The sequence below is a fragment of the Alexandromys fortis genome, unplaced genomic scaffold, assembly GCF_014885135.2.
Source record: "Alexandromys fortis isolate MF-2015 unplaced genomic scaffold, M_Fortis_MF-2015_v1.1 scaffold_6, whole genome shotgun sequence".
NCBI lineage: Eukaryota > Metazoa > Chordata > Mammalia > Rodentia > Cricetidae > Alexandromys > Alexandromys fortis.
The window spans coordinates 16,565,019-16,587,291 of record NW_026067902.1 but is presented as its reverse complement, the minus strand read 5'-3'; the positions used below and the strand labels follow the sequence as shown (position 1 = coordinate 16,587,291).

At 51.1% G+C, this 22,273-nt stretch overlaps 3 protein-coding genes across 4 annotated transcripts in view; 2 read left to right on the top strand and 1 right to left on the bottom strand.

Moving 5' to 3' along the window:
• The first annotated feature begins 39 nt into the window (after positions 1 to 39).
• On the top strand, positions 40 to 3,300 carry Duoxa2 (dual oxidase maturation factor 2). Its single transcript, XM_050134091.1, has 6 exons — positions 40 to 300; positions 1,164 to 1,221; positions 1,589 to 1,723; positions 1,968 to 2,181; positions 2,422 to 2,636; positions 2,971 to 3,300. Exons 1-6 carry the CDS (start codon positions 154 to 156, stop codon positions 3,162 to 3,164), a joined length of 963 nt encoding a protein of 320 aa, XP_049990048.1. The 5' UTR covers positions 40 to 153; the 3' UTR covers positions 3,165 to 3,300.
• A 196-nt stretch (positions 3,301 to 3,496) lies between these two features.
• On the bottom strand, positions 3,497 to 13,298 carry Duoxa1 (dual oxidase maturation factor 1). The gene is made up of 9 exons (XM_050134090.1): positions 13,238 to 13,298; positions 12,968 to 13,013; positions 12,492 to 12,563; positions 7,413 to 7,589; positions 7,040 to 7,097; positions 6,303 to 6,437; positions 5,837 to 6,050; positions 5,368 to 5,585; positions 3,497 to 4,697 (listed from the first exon to the last, which is right to left on the bottom strand). The coding sequence occupies exons 4-9, from the start codon at positions 7,557 to 7,559 to the stop codon at positions 4,444 to 4,446; spliced, it is 1,026 nt and encodes a 341-aa protein (XP_049990047.1). The 5' UTR covers positions 7,560 to 7,589; positions 12,492 to 12,563; positions 12,968 to 13,013; positions 13,238 to 13,298; the 3' UTR covers positions 3,497 to 4,443.
• A 79-nt stretch (positions 13,299 to 13,377) lies between these two features.
• The window catches only part of Duox1 (dual oxidase 1), a 33,979-nt gene continuing 25,083 nt past the window's right edge, over positions 13,378 to 22,273 (top strand). For both annotated transcript variants that reach the window (XM_050134061.1, XM_050134064.1), the window contains exons 1-9: positions 13,378 to 13,465; positions 15,713 to 15,821; positions 17,962 to 18,045; positions 18,458 to 18,622; positions 19,444 to 19,631; positions 19,795 to 19,996; positions 20,151 to 20,317; positions 20,704 to 20,764; positions 20,871 to 20,967. In XM_050134061.1, coding sequence (XP_049990018.1) covers positions 15,764 to 15,821; positions 17,962 to 18,045; positions 18,458 to 18,622; positions 19,444 to 19,631; positions 19,795 to 19,996; positions 20,151 to 20,317; positions 20,704 to 20,764; positions 20,871 to 20,967 — 1,022 coding nt within the window. In that variant the 5' untranslated portion in view covers positions 13,378 to 13,465; positions 15,713 to 15,763. The remainder of the gene's footprint in view (positions 13,466 to 15,712; positions 15,822 to 17,961; positions 18,046 to 18,457; positions 18,623 to 19,443; positions 19,632 to 19,794; positions 19,997 to 20,150; positions 20,318 to 20,703; positions 20,765 to 20,870; positions 20,968 to 22,273) is intronic.

The following is a 22,273-nucleotide window of genomic DNA, read 5'->3' as shown; positions in this document are numbered from 1 at the left end:
CCCACGCTCCTATAAAAGGGGGTCTGCCTTTCTTTGCAAACGCGGTGCAACCCTGCCAAGTCAGGAAGAGCTTCGGAATTCTCTGTGCTTCTTAGGAGAGCCGCGGGTCTCAGACATTCTTTTACTCACACCAGTTCGCAAACTTCTCTCAGAATGACTGCGTGGGACGGGGTGATGCCCTTTTACCCCCAACCCAGGCACCCCGCGGGCTTCAGCGTCCCGCTGCTCATTGTCATCCTGGTATTCTCGTGCTTAGCGGTCAGCTTCCTGCTCATCTTGCCTGGGATCCGTGGCCACTCGGTAAGGGGGTACTGAAAGTTCTTCTTAGGGGGGTTCTAGAAGCTCATGTTGTGGGGTGAGAGAGCTATACGGAAAGCATTTCTCGGAGATTTAGGGCAGACAAGAATAAGGAAGATTCTTCATAAATAGTTGAGTTGAGGATCAGCAGGAACAAATTTGAGAAGTCTGGTTGGGCAAAGGACTCTTCACAAGGAGAGGGACAGTTCCTGGTTCAGGACTTGGGGGAAAAGACTCCAAGCACCTTATTTTGGAGGCTGCTGCAGAAAGTGAGAACCAGCCCAGTAGTCGAGGCTTCAGGTGCTGCCTGGACCTCCCACCTCTCTTTGAACCTTCTTACCAAGAGGATGGGGACTGGCAATTTAGACTGTGTGTTCCTTACCGATAGACTCAGAGGGTTCCACAGGGTGTCCAAACTTGTAGCAAGTTTGGCAGTTCCCTTAAATGCTCCCAGCCCCCATATCCTAAACTGTCTTTTTTTTTTTCCAAGTCTGAAAAAACCTCTAGTCTTTCTGTGTTGATCTTTTTGCCGGTTTGGGAGAACTGGCTCATCTAGAAATAGCCACTGTTCCTCTCCTTTTGTTGGCCACCAGGTCCTGGGGCCTCCCTCTTCTGGGAGAGGTGACCCTTGTCTGCCTGGCACTTCTGAACTCACTGAGCCTCACCAAGCAGTGACTGAACTAGAAGTAATGAACAGGAGCCAGACAGCTGGGGGTAAAAAGGCGGCCAGAGAGTGCCAGGCAAGGTGGACCTGAAAACAGGGTCAGAAATGCAAGCAAGGCTGGGGTGGAGTGGGGTCAAGGCAGATCTTGAGGACGGACTGGGCAGTACCCAGTCTTGACCTGAGTGTCTGACTCTTCCCACAGCGCTGGTTCTGGTTGGTGAGAGTTCTCCTTAGTCTGTTCATCGGTGCAGAAATTGTGGGTGAGTGTATGGGGAAAGAGTTGAGAGGGCACCGAGAAATGGGGAGCCAGCTTGGTTTCCTGGGCTCCCTTCCATTCTGCACCTATTTCGGGCACCCCTGTCTGTTCTTTTGCTGTGGATGCTTTGTTTTGAGACTGCCTTTCACTATATAGTCTAGGCTGACCTTGATGAAAGCTTACTTGCCCTGGTACCCCCTACCCCCATCCCGTCCCCGCCGCCTCCACCATTGCTCTTGGCCAATGCCCACTTTCCTAACCTTGCCTTGCTGTTACACCAGGTCCTAAGCCTTCATCTTTCTGCCCCACCTCCCATCACCGCTTCCCACTGTCACCCATCCCCGCAAGTTACTGTGTGCATCTCTCTACAGCTGTGCACTTCAGCGGAGACTGGTTCGTGGGGGGAGTGTGGACCAATACATCCTACAAAGCCTTCAGCACAGCCCGTGTTCAAGTCCACGTCGGTCTGCATGTGGGACTGGTGGGCGTCAATATTACACTCAGAGGTGAGGAGGCTGGGGCCAAGTGAGTTCTTGGGGCTGGGAGAGCCCATGGAGCTGAGTGTCAAGAGTTGTTAGAGGATCTTCTACATCCTTCCGGCTCAGAAAGCCTCTGATTGACGTGGATCTGGGTTTTCCCCCAACTACTACCTAATCTTTCTCTTTCCTGCCAATTGCCCCACCCTTATCTCCCTAACTGAACGTGTTCAGTTTCCGGGTCTCTGGCCTTGACCCCACGGCTTCCCTGCAGGAACACCCGTGCAGCAGTTGAATGAGACCATTGACTACAATGAGCGGTTCACTTGGCGTCTGCACGAAGACTACACCAAGGAGTACGCTGATGCCCTGGAGAAGGGACTGCCGGACCCAGTGCTATACCTGGCAGAGAAGTTTACACCCAACAGCCCTTGCGGGCTGTACCACCAGTATCACCTGGCAGGACACTATGCTTCAGCAACGCTGTGGTGAGCGTGTGGTGGGTGGGGAGTGGGCAGGGTGCGTGCGACCCGGAGAGCGCGGCCTCGGGAGTTGCAGGTTGGAACCTGCAGCCTCGTGGGCAGGATCGTCTGGCGATCTGCAAAAATCAAGGGAATCCCAGCCACGGCAAGAGCGCAGGAGCCGGCTCTCTCCGGGGTTGCCCTGCGCCTCCTGCAGGCCTGGCCAGGGAACCCGGCTCATTGACGCGCTGCCTCGGTCCCTCACAGGGTGGCGTTCTGCTTCTGGATCATCGCCAACGCGCTGCTGTCCATGCCCGCCCCGCTCTACGGCGGCCTGGCCCTGCTCAGCACCAGCGCCTTCACGCTCTTTGGCGTCTTCGCCTTCGCCTCGATCTCCAGCGTGCCACTCTGCCCCTTCCGCCTGGGTTCCGCCGCCCTCACGCCTCACTACGGAGCCTCCTTTTGGGTCACGCTGGCCACCGGTGGGTACCAAGGGATGCTCACCTGGTGGTGACCGGGATATGTAAAGGATGTGCGCTATCCAGCGTATAGAATGAGTTATTTTATTTCTTCCTCTCGATAGCGGGCAGAAGGTCGGGGAGACACTGTTACTCTCATTTTACGATGAGTGGAACTAGTTTGGGAGGGTTCAGTATCTTGCCCCAGTTAGGGTGAGTGAGAACTTGCGCATCGTGTAAAACATGGAAGAGTTCTTTCTGAGGATTGTGTGTGTAGGAATTCCGGGGATTGGCTCCTGATGATGGCGAGGAGCGCCTGCATCCCTGACTTCCGCTGTCTTTCCGCCCTCCGGTGCAGGCATCCTAAGCCTCCTCCTCGGAGCGGCGGTGGTGATTCTCCACTACACTTGGCCCAGCGCTCTTCGCTCCTTTCTGGATCAAAGTGGCAACGACTGTATCAGTCAGGCGAAAGGGAAATCGCTTCTCATCTTGGACAACCCGCAACACAAGCAGTTCGAGAGCCCAGACTTAAATATTACCACTGTCCTGTGAAGAGAACTAACTCCGGATTCCTACCTCCTTGGGATCCCGCAGACCTGAAGACAGTGTTAAGGGCGCGCCCGGAGCTCAGCTGAGTCTAGGGGACTGCACGACCACGCAGGAGGACGAGGGGGCGCTCTGGACGTGCCCTTTGCTCTAGGGAATGATTTCTTGAAGAGCTGTAAATAAACTTTTGTTTTGTTTTGCCTTTTTCAAAATTCCCCCGCCTATCCATTTCCTTGATGTCTCTTGGCCTTTGGAGCCACAAACTCTTGAGAGCTTTGCTAGGCTAGTGATAATGTAGTATTGTTTATTCAAGAGCTGAAAAAGCAGAGAAACACAGAAGGGATCTGGGAGAGGTGCGCCCTCTAGTGAAGACCGAGAGGAATTGACAGGCGCCTGCATCTTCGGGAGCTGCCCCACAGGGTGGTTATAATGCCCACATCTCTCTCTACTGGCCAAACTGAATCTACTGGGAAAAAAATTAAGATTTTGGCGTTGATTCCGTAATTCTTCCCACTTGACTTCTTTTGTTTTTGTACCTGAGAGCTAAAAGAGAAATTAACAAGGCATAAAAATATAAATCCTGGGAGTCTGGAGAGATGGTTCAGTGGTAGAGGGTACTGGGGTTGGAGTACTATACCCACATAGTGACTCCAGCTCCAGGGGATCTCTGCAACGCCCTCTCCTGGCCTCTTCAGGCACTGCATGCAAGTGGTGCACAGACATACATGCAGGCAAAATACTCATACACATTATATACATCGTGGGATTTTTTTCCCCAAAGGTTCTTCCCAAGTCCCAGAATCTTACACAGCATATGTGGGAACTAAAGCTCAAAGAGAAAGTGGCTCACAACTGGTAAGTGTTAGATCTGGGACAAGATGTTTGGTCTCCTTCCAGTGCAGGCTCAGAGGTCACATAAGCTGTGAGAGCAATCGAAAAAGAAAGGAGAGGGACCCAGGCCCTCAAAACAAAGTGATGGATGCTGAGGGACCACTTTGATGCCCAAAATGTTGGTTCTGAGAGGGAGGTTGACCTTGAAGAGGCAAAGCATCCAAGAAGGTGGTGTTTGCGCAGAGACTCATCCCTGCTGTCTTGCAAAACAGCAGTGATTATAGGCACGGTTGACATCTCTTCAGAACCTTGGGACTTTTGCTCTATTTTTCAAATTGGAGTTGGGTGTCTGACACACCCAAGACCACCTCCTGGGCTGTTCTGGTGGTTTATGGAGGCTCCGGTGAGGTCTGGAGCCCATCTGGAAACTCAGGTGACCACCAGTAGAGGAACATCACAGGGCACAGTCAGACGGTTTGATGTGTTCTTCCTTGAAACATGTTTCAGAGGAAGCTTCTGACATGGGAATGTCCTGGGTCTCAGGACTCTCAGCCATGGACCTGTAACGGGGGCTCAGGAGTCCCCCTTCCTCAGAACCCCACTCCAGCACTGAGTCCTCGGCACTCTGGTTGAAGAAAGCCTTCAGTCTGTGAGGCTGCATCCTGTGGGCCACTGCCATGGCTAGGCCAAGCAGAATACACAACAGTCCTGAGGATGAAGAGGACATGTGTCTGCCTTAGTTCTAGTACATCCTTCCAAGAACAGCACCTCCGAACATCGGAAAAACTCTCTAAGGGAGGTCTGGGTCCCTGCCTCAGGGTAACTGGAATTCATAGATCTCACTGAATGTCCTCGGGTCTGTATGGCTGGTATGGGTCTACTGTCCTGAACTTTCATACTCTAAACTGAGACACAGAGAGAAGTAGACAGCCTGAGACTAGGGACAGATGGGGACAAAAGATGGAGGCATGACGATGACATGGGTGGGGTAGACACGGCACGGCAGGAGAGTGCCGCTGTGAGCCAGGTTGATTTAGGGCATTTGGGGGTCGTGTGAGCTGGGGACATACAAGGGATCTAGGAAAAGATGAGAACTGTGGTTAGGGGATGCAGGACGGGACACACAACTGGAAGATTTGGAGAACATGAGTAAAGAGAGTTAGGGGATGATGGATGTGACCGAGATGATACAGGGAAGTGAGCCTGGATGAGGAGAGAAAATGGCCTTGGAGAGAGAAAGCCAGGAGGTGAGGGCGTTAAGAAGGATGGGGCTCTAAACAAGGCACAGACGTCTTGACCTCTAGAAGTGGATCCACTCCGCCAACATGATAGTCCCTGCCCTCCATTCTCAGCCCTTACCTTTAGGGGAGGGTCTCACCTGTGGCCAAGGTGATCCAGAAAGCAGGCCCATGGTGAGTGTGCAGCACAGCGGTGCCCAAGCGCAGCGAACAGGGCGATATGAATGATGTGGCCATGGAGAAGAAGAAGAGTGCCAACAGCTGGAAGAGGCCAGTAGCCAGCAGCATGTGGCCACCATAAATCAGCACCGGCATAGACAACATCACATTGGCCAGCAGCCAGCAGAGGAATGCCACCCTGGAGAGCCAAGATGCAGTGAGGACTGGCCCAGGCACCTCTACCTGCCAGCGAGGATGGGATGGTCCAGGTAGAGGCTGTTCCAAGGGGCACTCTTGCCTGTGGCTTCCCAACCAAGAACTAAGGTTATTGCCAGCTCCCCCCACTCCCACTCAGGATACCCCCTTGAGTGGAAACGAGATGGCTACAAAAAAAAATCTATTCCTGAGTTTAGGCCAGTAGGGGCTGTCCCATCCCATATCCATGCTCACCACAGCATGGCTGAGGCATAGTGTCCTGCCAGGCGGTACTGGTTGTACAGCCCACATGGGCTTTGAGGGGTAAACTTCTCAGCCAGGTAGAGCACCGGGTCTGGAAGGCCCCGCTCCAGCGCCTTTGTGTACTCCTCTGCGTAACTCCCTCCCAAGCGCCACAGGAACTCCTCATTGTAGTTGATGGTTTCGTTCAGCTGCTGCACTGGGGTCCCTGGGGAATAGGGTGGCTGTGCTTAGCAGGAAACCGAGAACTGGGCTGGACCATTCACCTGGGTATGGGGTTCGTCCACACGGGGCAAAGGGCCAAGAGCCGACAGAGGAGATAGTTCTGAATTTCCCTTCCCCCTCAGCTCCTACCCTTCCAAGCTCCAGTGCTGGGCACACATGGTAGCTCCTTACACACAAGATGCATCTCCAAGACACCGAGGAGAGCCTTCCCTTCTCCCCAAGTTAGAGCCCTCACCTGTGAGTGTGATGTTGACTCCTCCGAGCCCGATCTGCAGTCCCACATCCACGGTGACCCAGTTGGGACTGAAGGCTTTGTATGTCGTGTTGGTGTTGATTTGACCCACAGACCACTCCGAACTGAAATTCACAGCTGGGATTGGGGAGTTGCAACTCAGGAAGGTCTGGGCCTTGCTGGGTTAGTCAGAAGGAAAGCTACAGGGGTTCCATGCCTGAACTTGTTGTAATTGTACATCCATTTACTAGCCCAGGCCTGGCTCCTATTAAGCCTGCCAACCACTATTGTGGGATGAAGAAAAGGGTCAGAATCTAAAATTTTCCATGCTCACACGCTGCTTATCCTCCCCGTCCCACTTATGGGCAGCCGCTCATGCAACTGGTAAGGTAACATTAGCATAGACCACGATGGGCAAACACAGACAACCTCAATAAAAACGGTCTGTGTTTCCCATTCTCCGAATCACTGGACCCAGCAAACAACCCTCCCCCAGAGTCCCCCTGCCTACATTCATTAGGACCCAAATAAAAATAGTAGGAAGATGCTTTCCTTGGTCCACACCTTTCAGGGCAAGGGCAAGAATAAGAGGCTAAAACTATGGTGACATGTGCGGTTGGATCTGGAAGGCACCCTGAATCCGTGACCACTAGGGAGCCACAGAAAGAAGAGAGGCAGTCCACAAAGGAAAAGGCACAAGACAGAGGCCGCTGCTCAAGTCTGTGGCATCTGGCACTCACCCAGGATCACAGCCCCGATGAATAAGCTGGTCACCACCCGCAGCATCCAGAACAGCCTCTGAGTCAGAAGAGGTGGGGCTTAGTAAGCCTAGCCTTCCTTCCCTGTACACCCTTCCTCCTCCTACCATGGGGAGGGGCGGGGCTTCTACCGCTGAGCCCACCTGGCCAATTAAGATCAGAGTGTCTGGCACAAAACCATTCATTCCCAAGCTTTTGGTTCAGGGAGTGGGGAACTTTGCACGGGGGGGGGGGGGGGGGGGGGGGGGGGGGGTGGCGGAGAGGCGTTCTCAGCACTGGACTTCCTGGACTTCTCACTCCTGAAGCTGAAGTCCTCCCCAGGGCTGGAGTCTCCAGGGCTGGGTTTGTTTCTTACCGTCTTCCCACGGATGCCAGGCAGGATGATGATAAAGGTGACCAGTGCAGTCAGGAAGATGGTGATTATAACGGCCAAAGCTGTGTCCATTGGGAAGGTTGGCTTGGTGCCAGTGTAGAAGGGCAGGGTGTATCCAAGAGCAGCCATTTTGTTGGGGGGCGTGCAGAGGTGGTGACGCTGCAACAATAGGCATTCGCTGAGGAGTGTCCTCTGTGGGCCCAACACTAACTGTGGGGCGGCGGGGGGGGGGGCGTGCGGGGGGGGGGGGGGGCGGGGGGGGGGGGCGGGGGGGGGGGGGGGGGGGGGGGGGGGGGGGGGGGGGGGGGGGGGGGTGCTTCAAAGAATAAGCAGACCCGGGTCTGTCGTCTCTGAGTTTTTGTGTGTGCGCTCTGATCTTCAGCACCATTACTGGTATTCACTGCCTTTTAGCCATCCATCGCCCCATCTTTTGACTGTGATAGATTTATGGTCTTGACAGTCGGTATCTGCTGCCCGTGGTCCTAACCACTCAGCCCTCTAAATAAGTACCATCATTACCTTTGGGCCCTTTCTGTTTCTTCTGAGAATATCTAAAGGAAAAAAAAAACCCTCTTTTTTATTCTCCCCAGACTCTAGTACAGGCAGATCACAGAACATAAAAAGAACTGCATTTACTATCAAACAAAGCCATAAGGGTAGGAGATGGTGCAGACGGCTTACGGAAAGATTGCCTTTCTTCTTCGGTCTCCAAAGGAACAAAGGCCAAAAAGCTTCTAAGTGTACAGTCCGAGTTTATCACTAGAGCTTAAGCATCCTAGCTCCTGGGACTGGTGAGTGCAGAACAGCCTGACTAGGCACTGCAGGAATCCCTGCTCGCTGCCAGGCACAGGGCTGGGACCAGAGGTCCTACTATTCCACACATCACCAACATAGGCCCCCTTCTGTCCATCACATCCATCCCCCACGCGGTTCTTCAACTCAGATACTGGCTTTGGTCTTCTCTGCCTTCTTGCCTGATTGATCTTAGATCTTGTTTGACTCTTGTTTGTCCCTTTATACACAGGCCATCAGTAAAATTATACCTGGTCATTTCATCAGCTTTTAAACAGCCATTGTGATAAGATGTACCCCAACTTCAGAGATAGCAAGAGCAGGGTTGAAGAAAGAACCTTAGAGCCACTGTCCCAGTTCTGCTCATTCTCCCAAGTGTGAGCTGCACCAGGGACTCACATGATCAGGAGGACCCATAATTTAATCTGAGCAGGGAGATTGTTAAGTGGGAAGGTAAAGAAAGCAGTTTTGGAGTCAAAGGGTTTGCATTCTGCTTCTGTCTTTAGCAACTTCACCTCTATGTAGTTTTATTGGTGGGAAGAAAACAGAAATAATAAAGTTTACTTCAGAGAGTCATTATGGGGATGGAATGAGACCGGACACGGAAAGTGCAAAGAATGCTCTCAGAGACAAACAGGGACTTCTCTGCTGTTCTGTCCTCATTCTGGGTTCTTTGCATTTTAGCTTTGCCACCGTCAAAGACGCCTGATGAACAAGCTATCATACCCTCGGAGAATTTCCTGAAATTGTCCTTCGCTACTGTTCTGTTGATTTTAGTCTCATCCTCTCTTGCCTGCCTGGTGCAAGAAAAAACATTTTCTAATAAGCAGATGTAATCGTTTCACTTCTTTGCCCTGGGTAAAATCTACTTTTCTCACATAGAAAGTGCTTCGTGAGCAGCGCCCTTTCCTCCCCTCCCCATGGCTGACATGCTTCCGAACATTCTTGCCTTTGTGTGTGCTGTTCCCTCTACCTGGACTGTTCCAGCCTTGGCAAATGCCTTTCCCCACTTCAAATCTCAGCTCGCTTTACCTTCTCTGTGGAGTTCCCTCTAACGCCACTGGACCAATGGGAAGGTTTCCCACTCTCCCATTCCCGGTGTTTTGAATGTATCTCATGGTCCCAATGATGACTGTACTCCATCACTCTAAACATTTGTCTCCGCTTTAGACAGAGACTTGAGGGCAGAGATTTAATCTTCCCATCTTTGCATCGTCTTCATATAGCACATTCTAATCAAACTCTGGATCAAATTAATGAATATGTGAGTTCATCCCATGGGCATCTCCTTCTGAGTCTTCGCACAAGAGGGGGCTCTGTCCCCTCGTTACCCACACTGTCCTCTCACTCACGTTCACTGAGGGCCACCAACTCAACGCTGCACCAGAAGGGGTCTGGTGAACCTGATCTGCATTTAGTGATCTCAAAAAACCTGTCTAGAAGTCCTCTTCCAATAGCTAGAGTCTCTAAGAACAGTAAAGACAAAACCACAAACATCTGTATTTAGTTGAACACGAAGCATGCATTGTAAGATCAGCCAAAAATGTATAGATAAGGGGCTGGAAAGATGGCTCGGAGGTTAATTAAGAGCACTCTTGCTGCTCTTTGCAGAGGACCTGGATTCAATTCCCAACCACCACATAGCAGCTCACGACTGTGTGTAACTCCAGGTCCAGGGAATCTAATGCCCTCTTCTGGCCTCTGCAGGTAACAGTCATGTACATGGTGCACTGACATTTTTACCTGCAAAACACTCGTACACATAATTTTTAAAAATAAAATAGAACCTTTTTTTAAAAAATAAAATAACTAACTGTAACATTTTATTTTTAAATGTTTGTGTTTATTAGTTCATGCATATGTATGTGTGTGTGTGTGTGTGTGTGTGTGTGTGTGTGAGTGACTTCCCACAGCAGGCATTTAGAAACAAGAGGACATCTCTGTGGAGTTGGTGGTATCCTCCCACCTTTATGTGAGTTCTGAAGCTTTTAACTCAGCTTGTCAGGCATAGCCGGCAAGTGCCTTTACTGGATGAGCTGTCTGGCTGGCCTAGTGACATTTATTGTAAAGCATATGTTTTTTTGTTGTAGTGAATTTTTATTTATGATGCCAAAACTGAAACCATTTCTAAGAAAGTCTATACAGGAAGAAGGGCTATACAATGTAGAAGGCCTTAGGTCTTAGGATAGCCAGGCGGTGGCACACTCCTTTAATCCTAGTGCTTGGGAGGCAATTCTGATCTACGCAGTGAGTTCAAGGCAATCCAAGGTTATATGATAATGATGATGATGATGATGATGATGAGAAGAAGTAGAGGGAAGGGAGAAGAGGAGAAAAAAGGAAGACATGAATTAAGATAAAGTGAGATTGTTCATAGAAAGAAGTCATATTAGATCCAGTGAGGCAGATGGGGGGGGGGGGCTTGCTGCCAAGCCTGAAAATCTGAGTTTGATCCCTGGAAGCCACGTGGTGGAAGGAGAGAGCTGATTTCTGAAAGTTGTCTTCTGGTGTCCCCATTAGGATGCATGCATGCATACACACACACACACAGACCCCTCCCCACGAATGTGAAAAATGAAAAAGAACCCATATTATATGACTGAGTTCCAACAGCAGACACTTGCAATGTGAAGGAGATATTAACTAACGCAATGCATCTTGGTCGGGATCACACACACTTAGTATTTCTGCGCTTATTTTAATGAGAGGTTATGAAAGTTTTGTGAGCATGGCTCATCTCTATTAACACGATGCGTCAAAGAAACACTCACAAAAGGTTTTTTATCTCAGGTACAGAAGGACATTGTTAACATTTCCGATTCTTCAAAATATGTATTAAGGATGACTAGAGCGAATGATTGCCAGTGACGGCAATTTGCCTTGCGTGGTCCCTTCCACTGGTCATGCAGTTTCATGGCGTGGATACTCCTTACTCTGCACTGTCTGATGTAGTGGAGTTGAATTTTTATGACTGATCCTAATTTGGTTTCATTATTATGCAAATGGGGTTCCTGCATGAAGAGATTGACTGATTTTTTTTTTTTTTTAAAGGCTGCAGGACTCCGCTTTTTCCACAAAGCCTGTGTTTCTCTTGGGACCATCTTTCTCTCCCAGGCTTGACAAATAAAGTCTGGCAACAGAATTGGCTCTAATCTAGAAAAATCTCACATCAATGTTAACTTTACCCTCTGGCCTCTCAGCTCGCTGCCATGACATACAGTCTATACGGACACACATAAGACTGTCAAATACATACCTACAGACTTACATAACCACAGACAGACAGACAGACAGACAGACTCTGTTGTGCTCTAACTAGACACCTATAGTTCTTCACAGGGACCCCCGAGATGACTTGGTGCTTTCTCACTGAGAAGGCCCAATTTCTTCACTTTGGGGTTCTGTTTTCTCATGAGGCCTGGAGGGTAGCCTGTAAATACTAAAGGCTTCCCCATGTTCACTAGTATTTCCGATGTAGTCATCCAGTCCTTTCCTATCAAGATGAAGTGGATTTCCAGTGTTTCTATGCTGGGTGGGTAGAGATAAAGTTAACAGTCTTGAAGAAAACCCAGCCTAGTAATACCCAGTTTCATCACTCAAAGTCAACGGGATTCCGGAACCTCTGTTGAAGCTTGACAAGAGAGGTTCCCAAAACCTTCCTCTGACCCCCCCCCCCGCTCCCAGCAGAGTAAGGACTGCTAGCCCCCATGAAGGCAGCTTAGGTGACATGTCTAATCACGACAAGCACTCTGATGGGTGATGAATTTATTTCTTATTTCTCTGGCTGAAGTAAAACCCATGAGAAGTTTAGCTTGGGTGGCTAAAGGGAGTCGTTTTCAGGAATGCCTAGTCCTCCTTCGTAAGGAAGGTAGAGGTGTGTGTGTGTGTGTGTGTGTGTGTGTGTGAGAGAGAGAGAGAGAGAGAGAGAGAGAGAGAGAGAGAGAGAGAGAGAGAGAGAGAGAGATTCCCCATTGATGGATGGTAATGGACTCAGGGATGGGCAACTGAGCAATCCGACCTACCCAAACTCCAGTTAAGAGAAATAAAGATTCAGTGTCGACAAATCATGTGACTTTATAGCCTTAAGAAGTTTGCCTTGTCTTAATTTCTTGTTAAGACTTTTATCCTTCACACCCCCCACCTCTGAATTGGTCTGTGTAGACCCAAGAAGTACGCCCCTAGGGGTCGGTGCTGGAGCAGCACTTCAAGGTCTGATGCCTGGAAACCGCGATAGACCCCGCTACCCACACGCGATCCACGGTTCCCTACCTTCCTCTCTTTCAGATACTGTGCGTGGCACCCGCGCTCTGCTTCTCCGTTGGGAACTCACTCGCAATGCTCCTAGTCGTGGGGATAAGGCCGGAATCAGGTCCAGACGTTGACGTCTTGTCACCAAAACTATACACTTCAGCCCATCAAGGTCCCGTCCAACCTCCCATTCTTCTAACTCAAATGCAGACCAGATTATGACCCCATAAACTCAGCCTGGTGCTTTTGCCGCCTTCCATTGCAAGTCATTTTCAAGTTTCTCGTCCCTGGCACCCCGCCCTCGGACACCGGACGACCCGGGTGCTAGGACAGTGCACAGGCGCCTGGGCCCTGTGCAGCCACCCCCGCCCCGGAGACCTCCTAGTCCCTACCCACGCCAGCGCCCTTGGCAGCTGCAACGCAAACCTAGCGACCAGGCTCGCAGGACGGTGAAACCTGGGAGGTTCCCACCAGGAACCCTGGTTACCCAGACTTACAGGTTTTGGGGACAGATGGATGCCTTGCTTTGGAGCCAGGTCTGATCTGGAAGTGGTTATGGGAAGATTATCTTTGTTTTAGAACCCTGACACCGACTGTGTGGCGAGGATCTGGGGACAGCCCGCCTGCCCCACACCCTCTCGGGTCTCCCACCCCTCGCCTCAGCCCCCTCCAACTTGTTAAGGGAGACTTGCCTTTCCCGCCTCCCACATGGCCACACTGCCAGAACCCTTGGCACCGCAGGAGCCCTGCACCCCACATGGTCTCACCTTTCACGCTCGGGTCCCCTAGGAGCACCTCGGCGGGTCCCCGCGCCAGCCTCTATCCCGCCCAACTGTGCCCCGCCCCAGCGCCAGGACGCGCTACCCGTTCTTCAGCCCCAGCCCCGCCCGCCCCGGCTCAGAGTTGAAGAGGCAGCCAGGACCGAGTGGGCTACCGCGAACCCGGAGCCAGGCCGGAGCCAATCATAGTCCCAGACTGGGGGACCAGAGGCCAAGGTCAGATTCAAGAGCGTTTCTCCTGACCCGCGGGAATGGGTGCTCCAAGGGAGGGGGCTCCAAGGGCGGGGACGGAGGGAAAAGGAACACCGGTCGGTGGCCCTCCTCTCCGCAAAACGGGAATCGGAGCCTCGTGTACCTCCAATCCTTCCCCGAGGCTGAAAGGGATCTCGCTAAGGCTTGAGCTCAGCACGCTGAGGTTTTGAAAAAACAGGGTCATCTGGTCCTGAGCATGTTGAATGACCTAGTTTGTTTGGGCCTAAAGGATTTCTTGGCGCCATCACGTCATGCCAAGGAGGGACTTTAGGGTCTTTAGTATACATACGGCCGTTACTTCCTGCTCTTCATCTTCCAAGTTGGAATAGATCTTAACTCATCTTTCTCTTACTCTCACCCCGGGGCCAATAGAATCACCATTTTCAGACTGTGGTCTGGAAACACAGCCATGCGGACAAGAACGAGGCAGGCTGGTACTCTCCCTGATTCTGCCACTGCCTGGAGCTCCATTGCCCTGAAGTTGTGCCTTCGGTTTCCAAATTGTTTGGGAAGTTACCACGCCCAAGTGTCTTGTGTAAATTGCGGAGGGTTACCTACCCACGGAGAGGTTTTCAGCGTGGCCACTCTTCCTTTCTAGTTTGGCCCCACAGTCTGGCCCGAAATCCCACGGGGCCGTTAGAGCTTGACTGCTATGTCTACCACATTAGAAAGGGAAAGAGGTCGGACTATTTGGATTAGGGAAACAACCATAGCCAGTCACTCCACCACATCCAGTTCAAGGCTTCAACTATCCAGAGCCCAGCTCTTTGAACATTACCGAAGGCCACACCCTGAAGAATCTCTAGGATAGAGGGGATGCTGAGTTGAGGGATGAGGCAGGATCTAGGTTTTTTTTTTCGCTTGTTTAGTAGGAGATGGAGAGGGGACAAGGCCACTCGCAGGCTTCTCTCCTTTGACTGGAGAGCCTGTTCAGGGGTTCTGGCTGAAGATGGGGCCTTCCCTGAGCACAGGACTTTCACCCTCCCCTCCCCCTCCAATCTTCAGGTTGTCCTTAGGACATCTTCAGTGAAATTTCACCAGAGGTGTCCTGGCTTGAGTCTCCTGCTGCCTCTGTTTCCCTGTTGGCGGGTGGAGGGAAAGCAGGCCCGGAACATAAGCAATGATGGGGCACTTCGCTTGAGTCTGCTCACAGCGGCCATGCTCCAGCCTCTCCACAGGAGAGCCATGCTCCAGCCTCTCCACAGGAGAGCCATGCTCCAGCCTCTCCACAGGAGAGCCATGCTCCAGCTTCATCACCACATCGGATGCCGGCTGCCGGCTGCCATGCAGGGAGACAAGCAGCTCAGGCACATCCCTGGCCAGGACGGTGCAATCAGATGAATGTTTTCCTTCAGATCCCACAGAGGATGAGCAGCAGACCCGAGACCTCAGCAGGGTCTCTCTGCTCCCTCCTCCCAAGTTAGGCTCTGGCAGTGGAGCAAGACTGTGTGGGCAGCTGGACCAAAGCAAGGGTTTTCAACTACTCAGAAACAAAAGGCCACGGGAGCAAGGTTGGCTTTGCTTTGTTTATCACGTCGTCTCCAGAGCCTAGGCCAGTTCTGTGCACAATGTGTGCTCATCAGTTAATGGTTGGATGAGTGAGAGGCTTCAGAGAGAGTGAGGCGCTTGCTTTTAGCTGACCACGCCTCCTAGGTCCAACTCTCCAGCCTGGATTCTTTTTATTATTATTATTACTGATTTTATTGAGCTCTACATTTTTTCTCTGCTCCCCTCCCTGCCTCTCCCCTTCCCTTCAACCCTCTCCCATGGTTCCCATGCTCCCAATTTACTCAGGAGATCTTGTCTTTTTCTACTTCCCATGTAGATTAGATCTATGCAAGTCTCTCTTAGGATCCTCATTGTTGTCTAGGTTCTCTGGGATTGTGATTTATGGTCTGGTTTTATTTACTTTATGTTTAAAAACTACTTAGGAGTGAGTACATATATTAATTGTCTTCCTGGGTCTGGGCTACCTCACTCTATGATGTTTCCATCCATTTGCCTGCAAATTTCAAGATGCCGTTATTTTTTTCTGCTGTGTAGCACTCCATTGTGTAAATGTACCACATTTTCCTTATCCTTTCTTCAGTCAAGGGACATTTAGGTTGTTTCCAGGTTCTGCCCGGCCTGGATTCTTAGAGGTCTTGCAGAAGCCTTAGCCTGACTCTCACGAAGGCCTTGAGCTCATTCTTCTATCCTCTGTTTTTCTAGGTCTCTATTTTGAAGAATTCCAACACTTAATCCCTCATTACCATTTTCATCATGGGATCCTCCCTAGCTCTGGCCTGGATCCTCCTGGTTGGGACATTGGCCTGTTTGGGTGAGTACAGACTGGGGAAGAAGTGCGCATACGAGCAGAGAACTCATGTTCTCTGTCTTCTACAGAGATGTGTGCTATGGTTTCTACAACCTTAATCTCAAGAAGATATAATACACTGTACACGACAGGTTCTTGTTTCTAGCTGTTGAATAGGGAGATGACAGAATAAAAATGATTTCTTCTAGTATGAGGCCCTTTCTCTCTCCACTGTCTTCTATCCTTTTAGATAAGGTAAGTTCTCCTGGCTTGGCACAGGAAAGACTGAGTAGACATGTAAGACAATAAAGCATCTTAGGGTAAAACTGAACCCAAGGCTAAAGAGGAGTCACCAGTGTTTTTAAAATAAAATGCTCTTAGGCAGAAAATGTAACTCAGTGGTAGAGCTTTTGCCCAGCATATGTAAGGTCCTGGGTTTCATCCCCAGTGCTGGAGAAAAGCGCAAAATAAAACAATAACATCAGAACACAATACGGCCCAGAGCAATTCCAGCTTTGGAAGTCTGAGAACTTTAGCATTAGTGGCTGTTCCCTATAATCCAGAGCTTTGAAGAGGGAGCTGGGCCCACAGCGGTGGGAGGTAGGTGTGGTGGCACCTGGCAGCTATCCCGGCACTTTGGAGATAGAGGCACCAGCATCGAAGCAAGCAAGCAAGAGCAAACTTCAAAGGTGTTTTGCATCTTGGGGGTGATACATGAAGATGAACCCTGTAAACCTCCCGGCTGGCAGTGGCAAGAAAGTGATATGGACCCTACATTCTCCCGTGCCAAAGCTGCTCATGTTTGAGTTCTTTCCCATACTCTCCCCGTTCTTTGAGACTTCATTTTCTCTCCCAGCTATTGCCTCTTACCCCTAAGATAGACTCTCCCCGAGAGACTCCTTCCTTGGCCTACCACCTTTTCATCTTATTCTAGATGTCTTGTGTGAGTGACCTGCTGTCCTAGGTGTTTAGCCAGGTTCAAATATTAGAACTTTAGTTGTTTTCCTTCCTGATCCCTGCCCCCCCCCCTCAGTGAGTGTGCCTGTGTGTGCACCTGTGTGTGCATATAGCACCCACAGCTTGGAGATCTTACTCTTGGTCTAAGGACGATCAGAGATATTGATCATTGTTAGAGCCCTTTCTTCTGTTCTCTCGGGCGAGCAGAGAAGTCTTCTAAATTTTCTTGGAGACGGGGAGGGTTTGGCTAGTCTCCTGACCTACTGACCGAGAAGATTCTAGACCCTCCCTTTTTGTTCTGCTTCCTCAGTTTTCCCCCCGACCCCATCAGCCAAATGCTCCCTCCTGGACTGTAGGTCATCACAGTCGCATTATAAACAGGAATTAGAACTGGAATGGAGTGTCAGCAGTTAAGAACATTGGCTGCTCTTCCGAGGACCTGGATTCAGTTTCCAACATGGAAGCTCACAACTGTCCATAATGCTGATTCGAGGGATCAGTTGCCCTCTCCTGGCCTCTGTGGTCATCAGGCATGTGTGTAGTATGCAGACATTCATGCAGGCAAAACACCTAGACACACAAAATAAATAAATTAAAAGAAGAAGAAAAGGAGGAGGAGGGATGAAATGAGGGACAAGATGTTCCAAAGGAGGATGGGGCAAGGTCATTCACAGGATCAGTCCTTGGTCTCACCCAAGAAACTGGGAAAAAGACCAGAGTAGCAGTAACACACCCTGCCTTGGGGCTCTGCTCAGTGAGAAAGAGCCAAGTCCCTCTTCACACTGCTCCTGCCCAGTGACGGGTCACAGAATGACTTGTCCTTCCCAGTTACAGGGTGTGGCTGGCTCTTTTCCCTACTGGATCTGAGGGTTAGGGATGATTTTTGTCCTGCTGTGTCTCCCAAGGACTTGCAATAGGAGGAGTCCAAGCTTGTGTGGCCCCATCCTATTGCTTTGCGCTGCTCTGCCTCTCCTCTGAGGCCATGGCTAGCGGGTGCTGCATGGCCGTGCACCATTTTCCACTTTCGGAGTCAAGTCTTCCTGGCTTAAAGAGTAGACAGCACTTTGCCCTGGTTTCTCCCTCTGGGCCGTACTTTCTCCTCATCCTCTTTCAAGAATCAGAACCACAGGCCCTGTTCCCTCATTGCCTGCTTGGTCCCCTCTGCCTGCACCTGCCCAGCGGCCTCTTTCCCTTTCTTTTCACACAGGAGCTCAGAACTCCATTTCTTGGGAGGTACAGCGATTTGATGGATGGTATAACAACCTCATGGAGCACAGATGGGGCAGCAAAGGTAGGTGAGGGCAAAGTTAGTCTGGGCATCAAGGTGGTACCCTCCAGTGGAGACTGAGAGTTGGCAAGTATCACAAAAGGCTAGCGCAACTATCATCAGAGGCTGCCAATATCTAAGGCTTCAGGATTCAAGGTATGGAGGGAAGCCTGAGGAAGTAGAGGTCAAAAATGCTCCCTGGAGTGGAGAGATGGCTCAGTGATCAAGAGCACTAACTGCTACTCTTACAGAAGACCTGGGTTCAGTTCCCAGCACCTATGTCCAGCATCTCACAATCACCTGTAACTCCAGGCCTAGGGGTTCTGCCTCTACGGGTACTTGTACTTACAGACAGACAGACAGACAGACAGACAGACAGACAAGCAGACAGACACATGCACCAAATCCATCCTTGTCTTTACCTCTCCTGTGCCAGGCTCTCGGCTGCAGCGCCTTGTTCCAGCCAGCTATGCCGATGGAGTGTACCAGCCCTTGAGAGAACCCTACCTGCCTAACCCCCGAGACCTTAGCAACACAGCCATGAGAGGTCCTGCAGGGCAGCCCTCTCTGCGTAACCGTACAGTCCTGGGTGTCTTCTTCGGTGAGAACATCAGCCTCGGGAGGAGTAGAGCCAGTGGGTGTCAACTGAACACCTCAGTGCCTAAGTAACAGGGGTATGAGGAAAGATACGATGGAGGATCAAAGGTGGGCATGAGAGATGGAAGAGGAAGCCATGAAATCATGAAATAGGGTAGGGGCAAAAGCAGAAGAAGGGAGGACCCACGCTGAAGTGAAGCCTGGCAGGGCGTGAATCTTCCCTGTGCTGGAAGAGGACACGGAGGAGAGCAGAGGGGCATCTCTCCATTTGGGGTGAGGGTTGGTGTTCACACTGTGATAGACTGTCCCTGGGACCCTGCTGCCCCAGTGGCTGCTAGAACAGGCTGAGAGAAGGGTTCTGACCTCAGCAGAGAGGGCTATATGGGCGTGTTGGGGTGTCACAAGCTCAGTAACGGGGGTTAATGGCTGGTCCTGCAGCAATGATGGCTTCTGCTGGCCATGTTGGGTGCCCTTGCTGACTCCCATGTGACTTTCTGCTTGGCTGTGGGCCTTCTGGGAGGCTCCGAGCTACGTGTTGGGGCTGGTGCTGACAACCCTGCCTACTGAGGCATCATCACCAAACACCTCCCAGTTACCAAGGAGAAGGCCAAACTGACAGTGACAACATCCTAGAGCAGGTGTAGGCACAGGCAGGGCAGGAGAAAGAGAGTTGGGAGGGGAGGTGGAGGTCAGGGCTTGGCCTTGCCCATAATAGGAGATGACGATCCTGAAGCTTCGAGAAGCGGGGAGGCCTCCACACCTGAGACAGGGAAGAGCATGGCCTTTGGCTAGCCGGGTAATCCCTCCTGCTTTATGTATGGGCAGGCTACCACGTGCTCTCCGACCTGGTGAGCGTGGAAACGCCAGGCTGCCCCGCAGAGTTCCTCAACATTTACATCCCGCGTGGGGACCCCGTGTTCGACCCTGACAAGCGTGGGGACGTGGTGCTGCCCTTTCAAAGGAGCCGCTGGGACCACAAGACCGGACAGAGCCCCAGCAACCCCAGGGATCTGGTGAGGCCAGGCAGCCAGGGAGGAGGGCAGGCAGGCGGGAAGGGAGACTGAGGTTAAACCCGCTGGAGACCTGGGGTCTGGCTGGGAAAACTGGGCAGGGTGAGGCTCTTTCCCACGTGCAGGCATCTGACCTGACACACACCTCACCAACGTGTCCCCACAGACCAACCAGGTGACCGGCTGGCTGGATGGCAGTGCCATCTATGGCTCCTCTCACTCGTGGAGTGACACGCTGAGGAGCTTCTCAGGAGGACAGCTGGCATCGGGGGCCGATCCTGCATTCCCTCGGAAATCCCAGGACCCTCTGCTCATGTGGATGGCACCGGACCCTGCCAGGGAGCAGGACAGGCAGGAGGGGCTGTATGGTGAGACTGAGGGGTCCTGGCAGAACGAGCAGGATTGGAGGCTGATGGGGTTGGGGACTGGGCTGGAGGGGTCTGCCTGTGGGTCTGGGCTCCCCTGGCTCATGCTGCCTCCCATCGCCTTCCTCCAACCCCCTCTGTCTCCACATGGATGCAGCCTTTGGAGCCCAGCGCGGGAACAGGGAGCCCTTCCTGCAGGCATTGGGCCTGCTGTGGTTTCGCTACCACAACCTGTGGGCCAGGAGGTTGGCGCGGGAGCACCCACACTGGGGGGATGAGGAGCTGTTCCAGCATGCGCGCAAGAGGGTCATTGCTACCTACCAGGTGAGTGCGGCGGCCTGACCCGGGCCCACCTGCGTGTAGGATCCAGGGAGATCTGGCTCCCCCAGGAAAGCTTCCCCAGCCTTGGACAATGCTCCTTCCCATGATGCCCCTTTCCAAGATGGTCCATCTTTCTGGAGATCCGGGAAAACTACTGTACATGATAGAGAGGCAAACCCTGTTTATGCCAGATAATTTTGGGTTTGATCATTACTTAACATTTCCCTCTCAGTAAATATTTGAAGAACCTGATTCTTGGTGCTCTTGTTTTTAAATCTTTCTCCCATGATTGGCTTTGCTGGGTCCTAGTGTCTACTCGTAAGCTTTCCTGGGCTCAGTATCCTGCCTGGCCCAGCCCTACATTTTTTTTTATACCTCTTTACCCTCAGAACATTGCGATGTATGAGTGGTTGCCCAGCTTCCTGAAGCAAACTCCCCCAAAGTATGCAGGTGAGGGGATGGGGAGGAGGGCGGAGAGATTGCTAAGTATCCTTTGAAGAAAGGTTGGTAGTGAGTATTTAAAGTCTTCATGGGTCCAATTCTCCTCCTACCTCAGGATACCATCCATTTCTGGACCCCAGCATCTCCCCGGAGTTTGTGGTGGCCTCTGAGCAGTTCCTCTCCACCATGGTGCCCCCTGGGGTCTACATGAGGTAGGAGAGGGGGCTCACATATTTGTGTCTTGGAGCAGGACAGGGTTCTATCAGTTTGGAGCAGCTAGTTTCTAGAGAGAATGGTGAGAATAAAGAAAGGAGATTTGAACAGACCCTTGTGCATGGTGTGGACTGTCTGTAGCCCACAACCGTGTGCTTTGTTTGTATGTGTTTGGTCGCTGGTTTGTCAAGACAGGACTGTGTAGCCCTGGCTGGCCTGGAACTTGCTAAGATCATCCTGCCTCTGCCTCCTAGGCTGGGTTACAGAAGTATACACTTGATTGATCAAAGAGAGAAGCTTGCATCCTTTAGAAATACATACATATAATTGGTTGCAGTGGTTCGAGTCTCTAAAGTAGTCTCTCCTGCTTGGGAGGCTGATATGGGAGAGTTGCTTGAGCTCAGAGGGCAAGGGTGGGCCAAATGGGAAAACTTCATCTTTAGAAGGAGAGAGAGAGAGAGAGAGAGAGAGACAGAGAGAGAGACAGAGAGAGAGAGAGAGAGGTGGTGCGTCCTTATAGTCTCTTTTCCCAGCACTAGAGATGAGTCAAGAGGAACAGGAGTTCAAGGTTATCCTCTGCTATACAGAGAATTCAAGGCCAGCCTGGGTTACTCAAGACCTTCTCTAAAAAAAGAATGTATACATACATATAAATAAAACTATGTATAGATGATGTGTATATAATAAAAGTATATACAGGTAGTGCGCATATAGTCAGCCCTTACAATGTTAGGTTCCCTATCTACTCAATCAACCTCAGATTTTAAGTATCCGGAAAAGTTCCTTCTGTACTGAAATTGTAGACATTTTAGGGCCATTCTTCCTAACAGAATAAAATCTAAAGACTATTTAGACTACATTTATGTCATATTAAATATTATAAGAATGTAGGGGATGGGGAACTATCTCAGCTGGTGAAAGTACTTGCCACTCAAGCACGAGGCCCATAGTTCAAGAGTTCAATCTCTAACATCCTGTAAACAGACAGATGTGGTGGTTCAGGCTTGTGATTCCCATGCTGAGGGCAGAGACAGGCAGACCCTTGGAGACGGCTGGTTTGCCAGCCTAGCCTAACTGTCAGGTCCCAGGTGCCAGTGAGTGACCCTCAAAAGAACAAGGTGAACAGCTTCCAAGGACTGACACCCAAGGACTTTGGACTCCACATACATGTGTACAAACATACATGCACACTCACACATGCACCTGCATCCAAACATACATGAATATGTCTGTGCAAAACACACATACAAAGATACAGAGAGTCCTTAAACTGTATGGGTCGCTGTGCATAGATTATAGGCAAAT

Excerpts from the sequence above, each read along its gene's own strand:
- Duoxa2 (XM_050134091.1), top strand. The coding sequence starts at position 154 with ATGACTGCGTGGGACGGGGTGATGCCCTTTTACCCCCAACCCAGGCAC. Across the intron at positions 1,222-1,588 it reads CATCGGTGCAGAAATTGTGG|CTGTGCACTTCAGCGGAGAC; the intron begins GTGAGTGTATGG and ends ATCTCTCTACAG. Across the intron at positions 2,182-2,421 it reads TATGCTTCAGCAACGCTGTG|GGTGGCGTTCTGCTTCTGGA; the intron begins GTGAGCGTGTGG and ends GGTCCCTCACAG.
- Duoxa1 (XM_050134090.1), bottom strand. The coding sequence starts at position 7,559 with ATGGCTGCTCTTGGATACACCCTGCCCTTCTACACTGGCACCAAGCCA. Across the intron at positions 6,051-6,302 it reads AGTCAACATCACACTCACAG|GGACCCCAGTGCAGCAGCTG; the intron begins GTGAGGGCTCTA and ends CCTATTCCCCAG. Across the intron at positions 4,698-5,367 it reads CTGGATCACCTTGGCCACAG|GACTGTTGTGTATTCTGCTT; the intron begins GTGAGACCCTCC and ends CTTCATCCTCAG.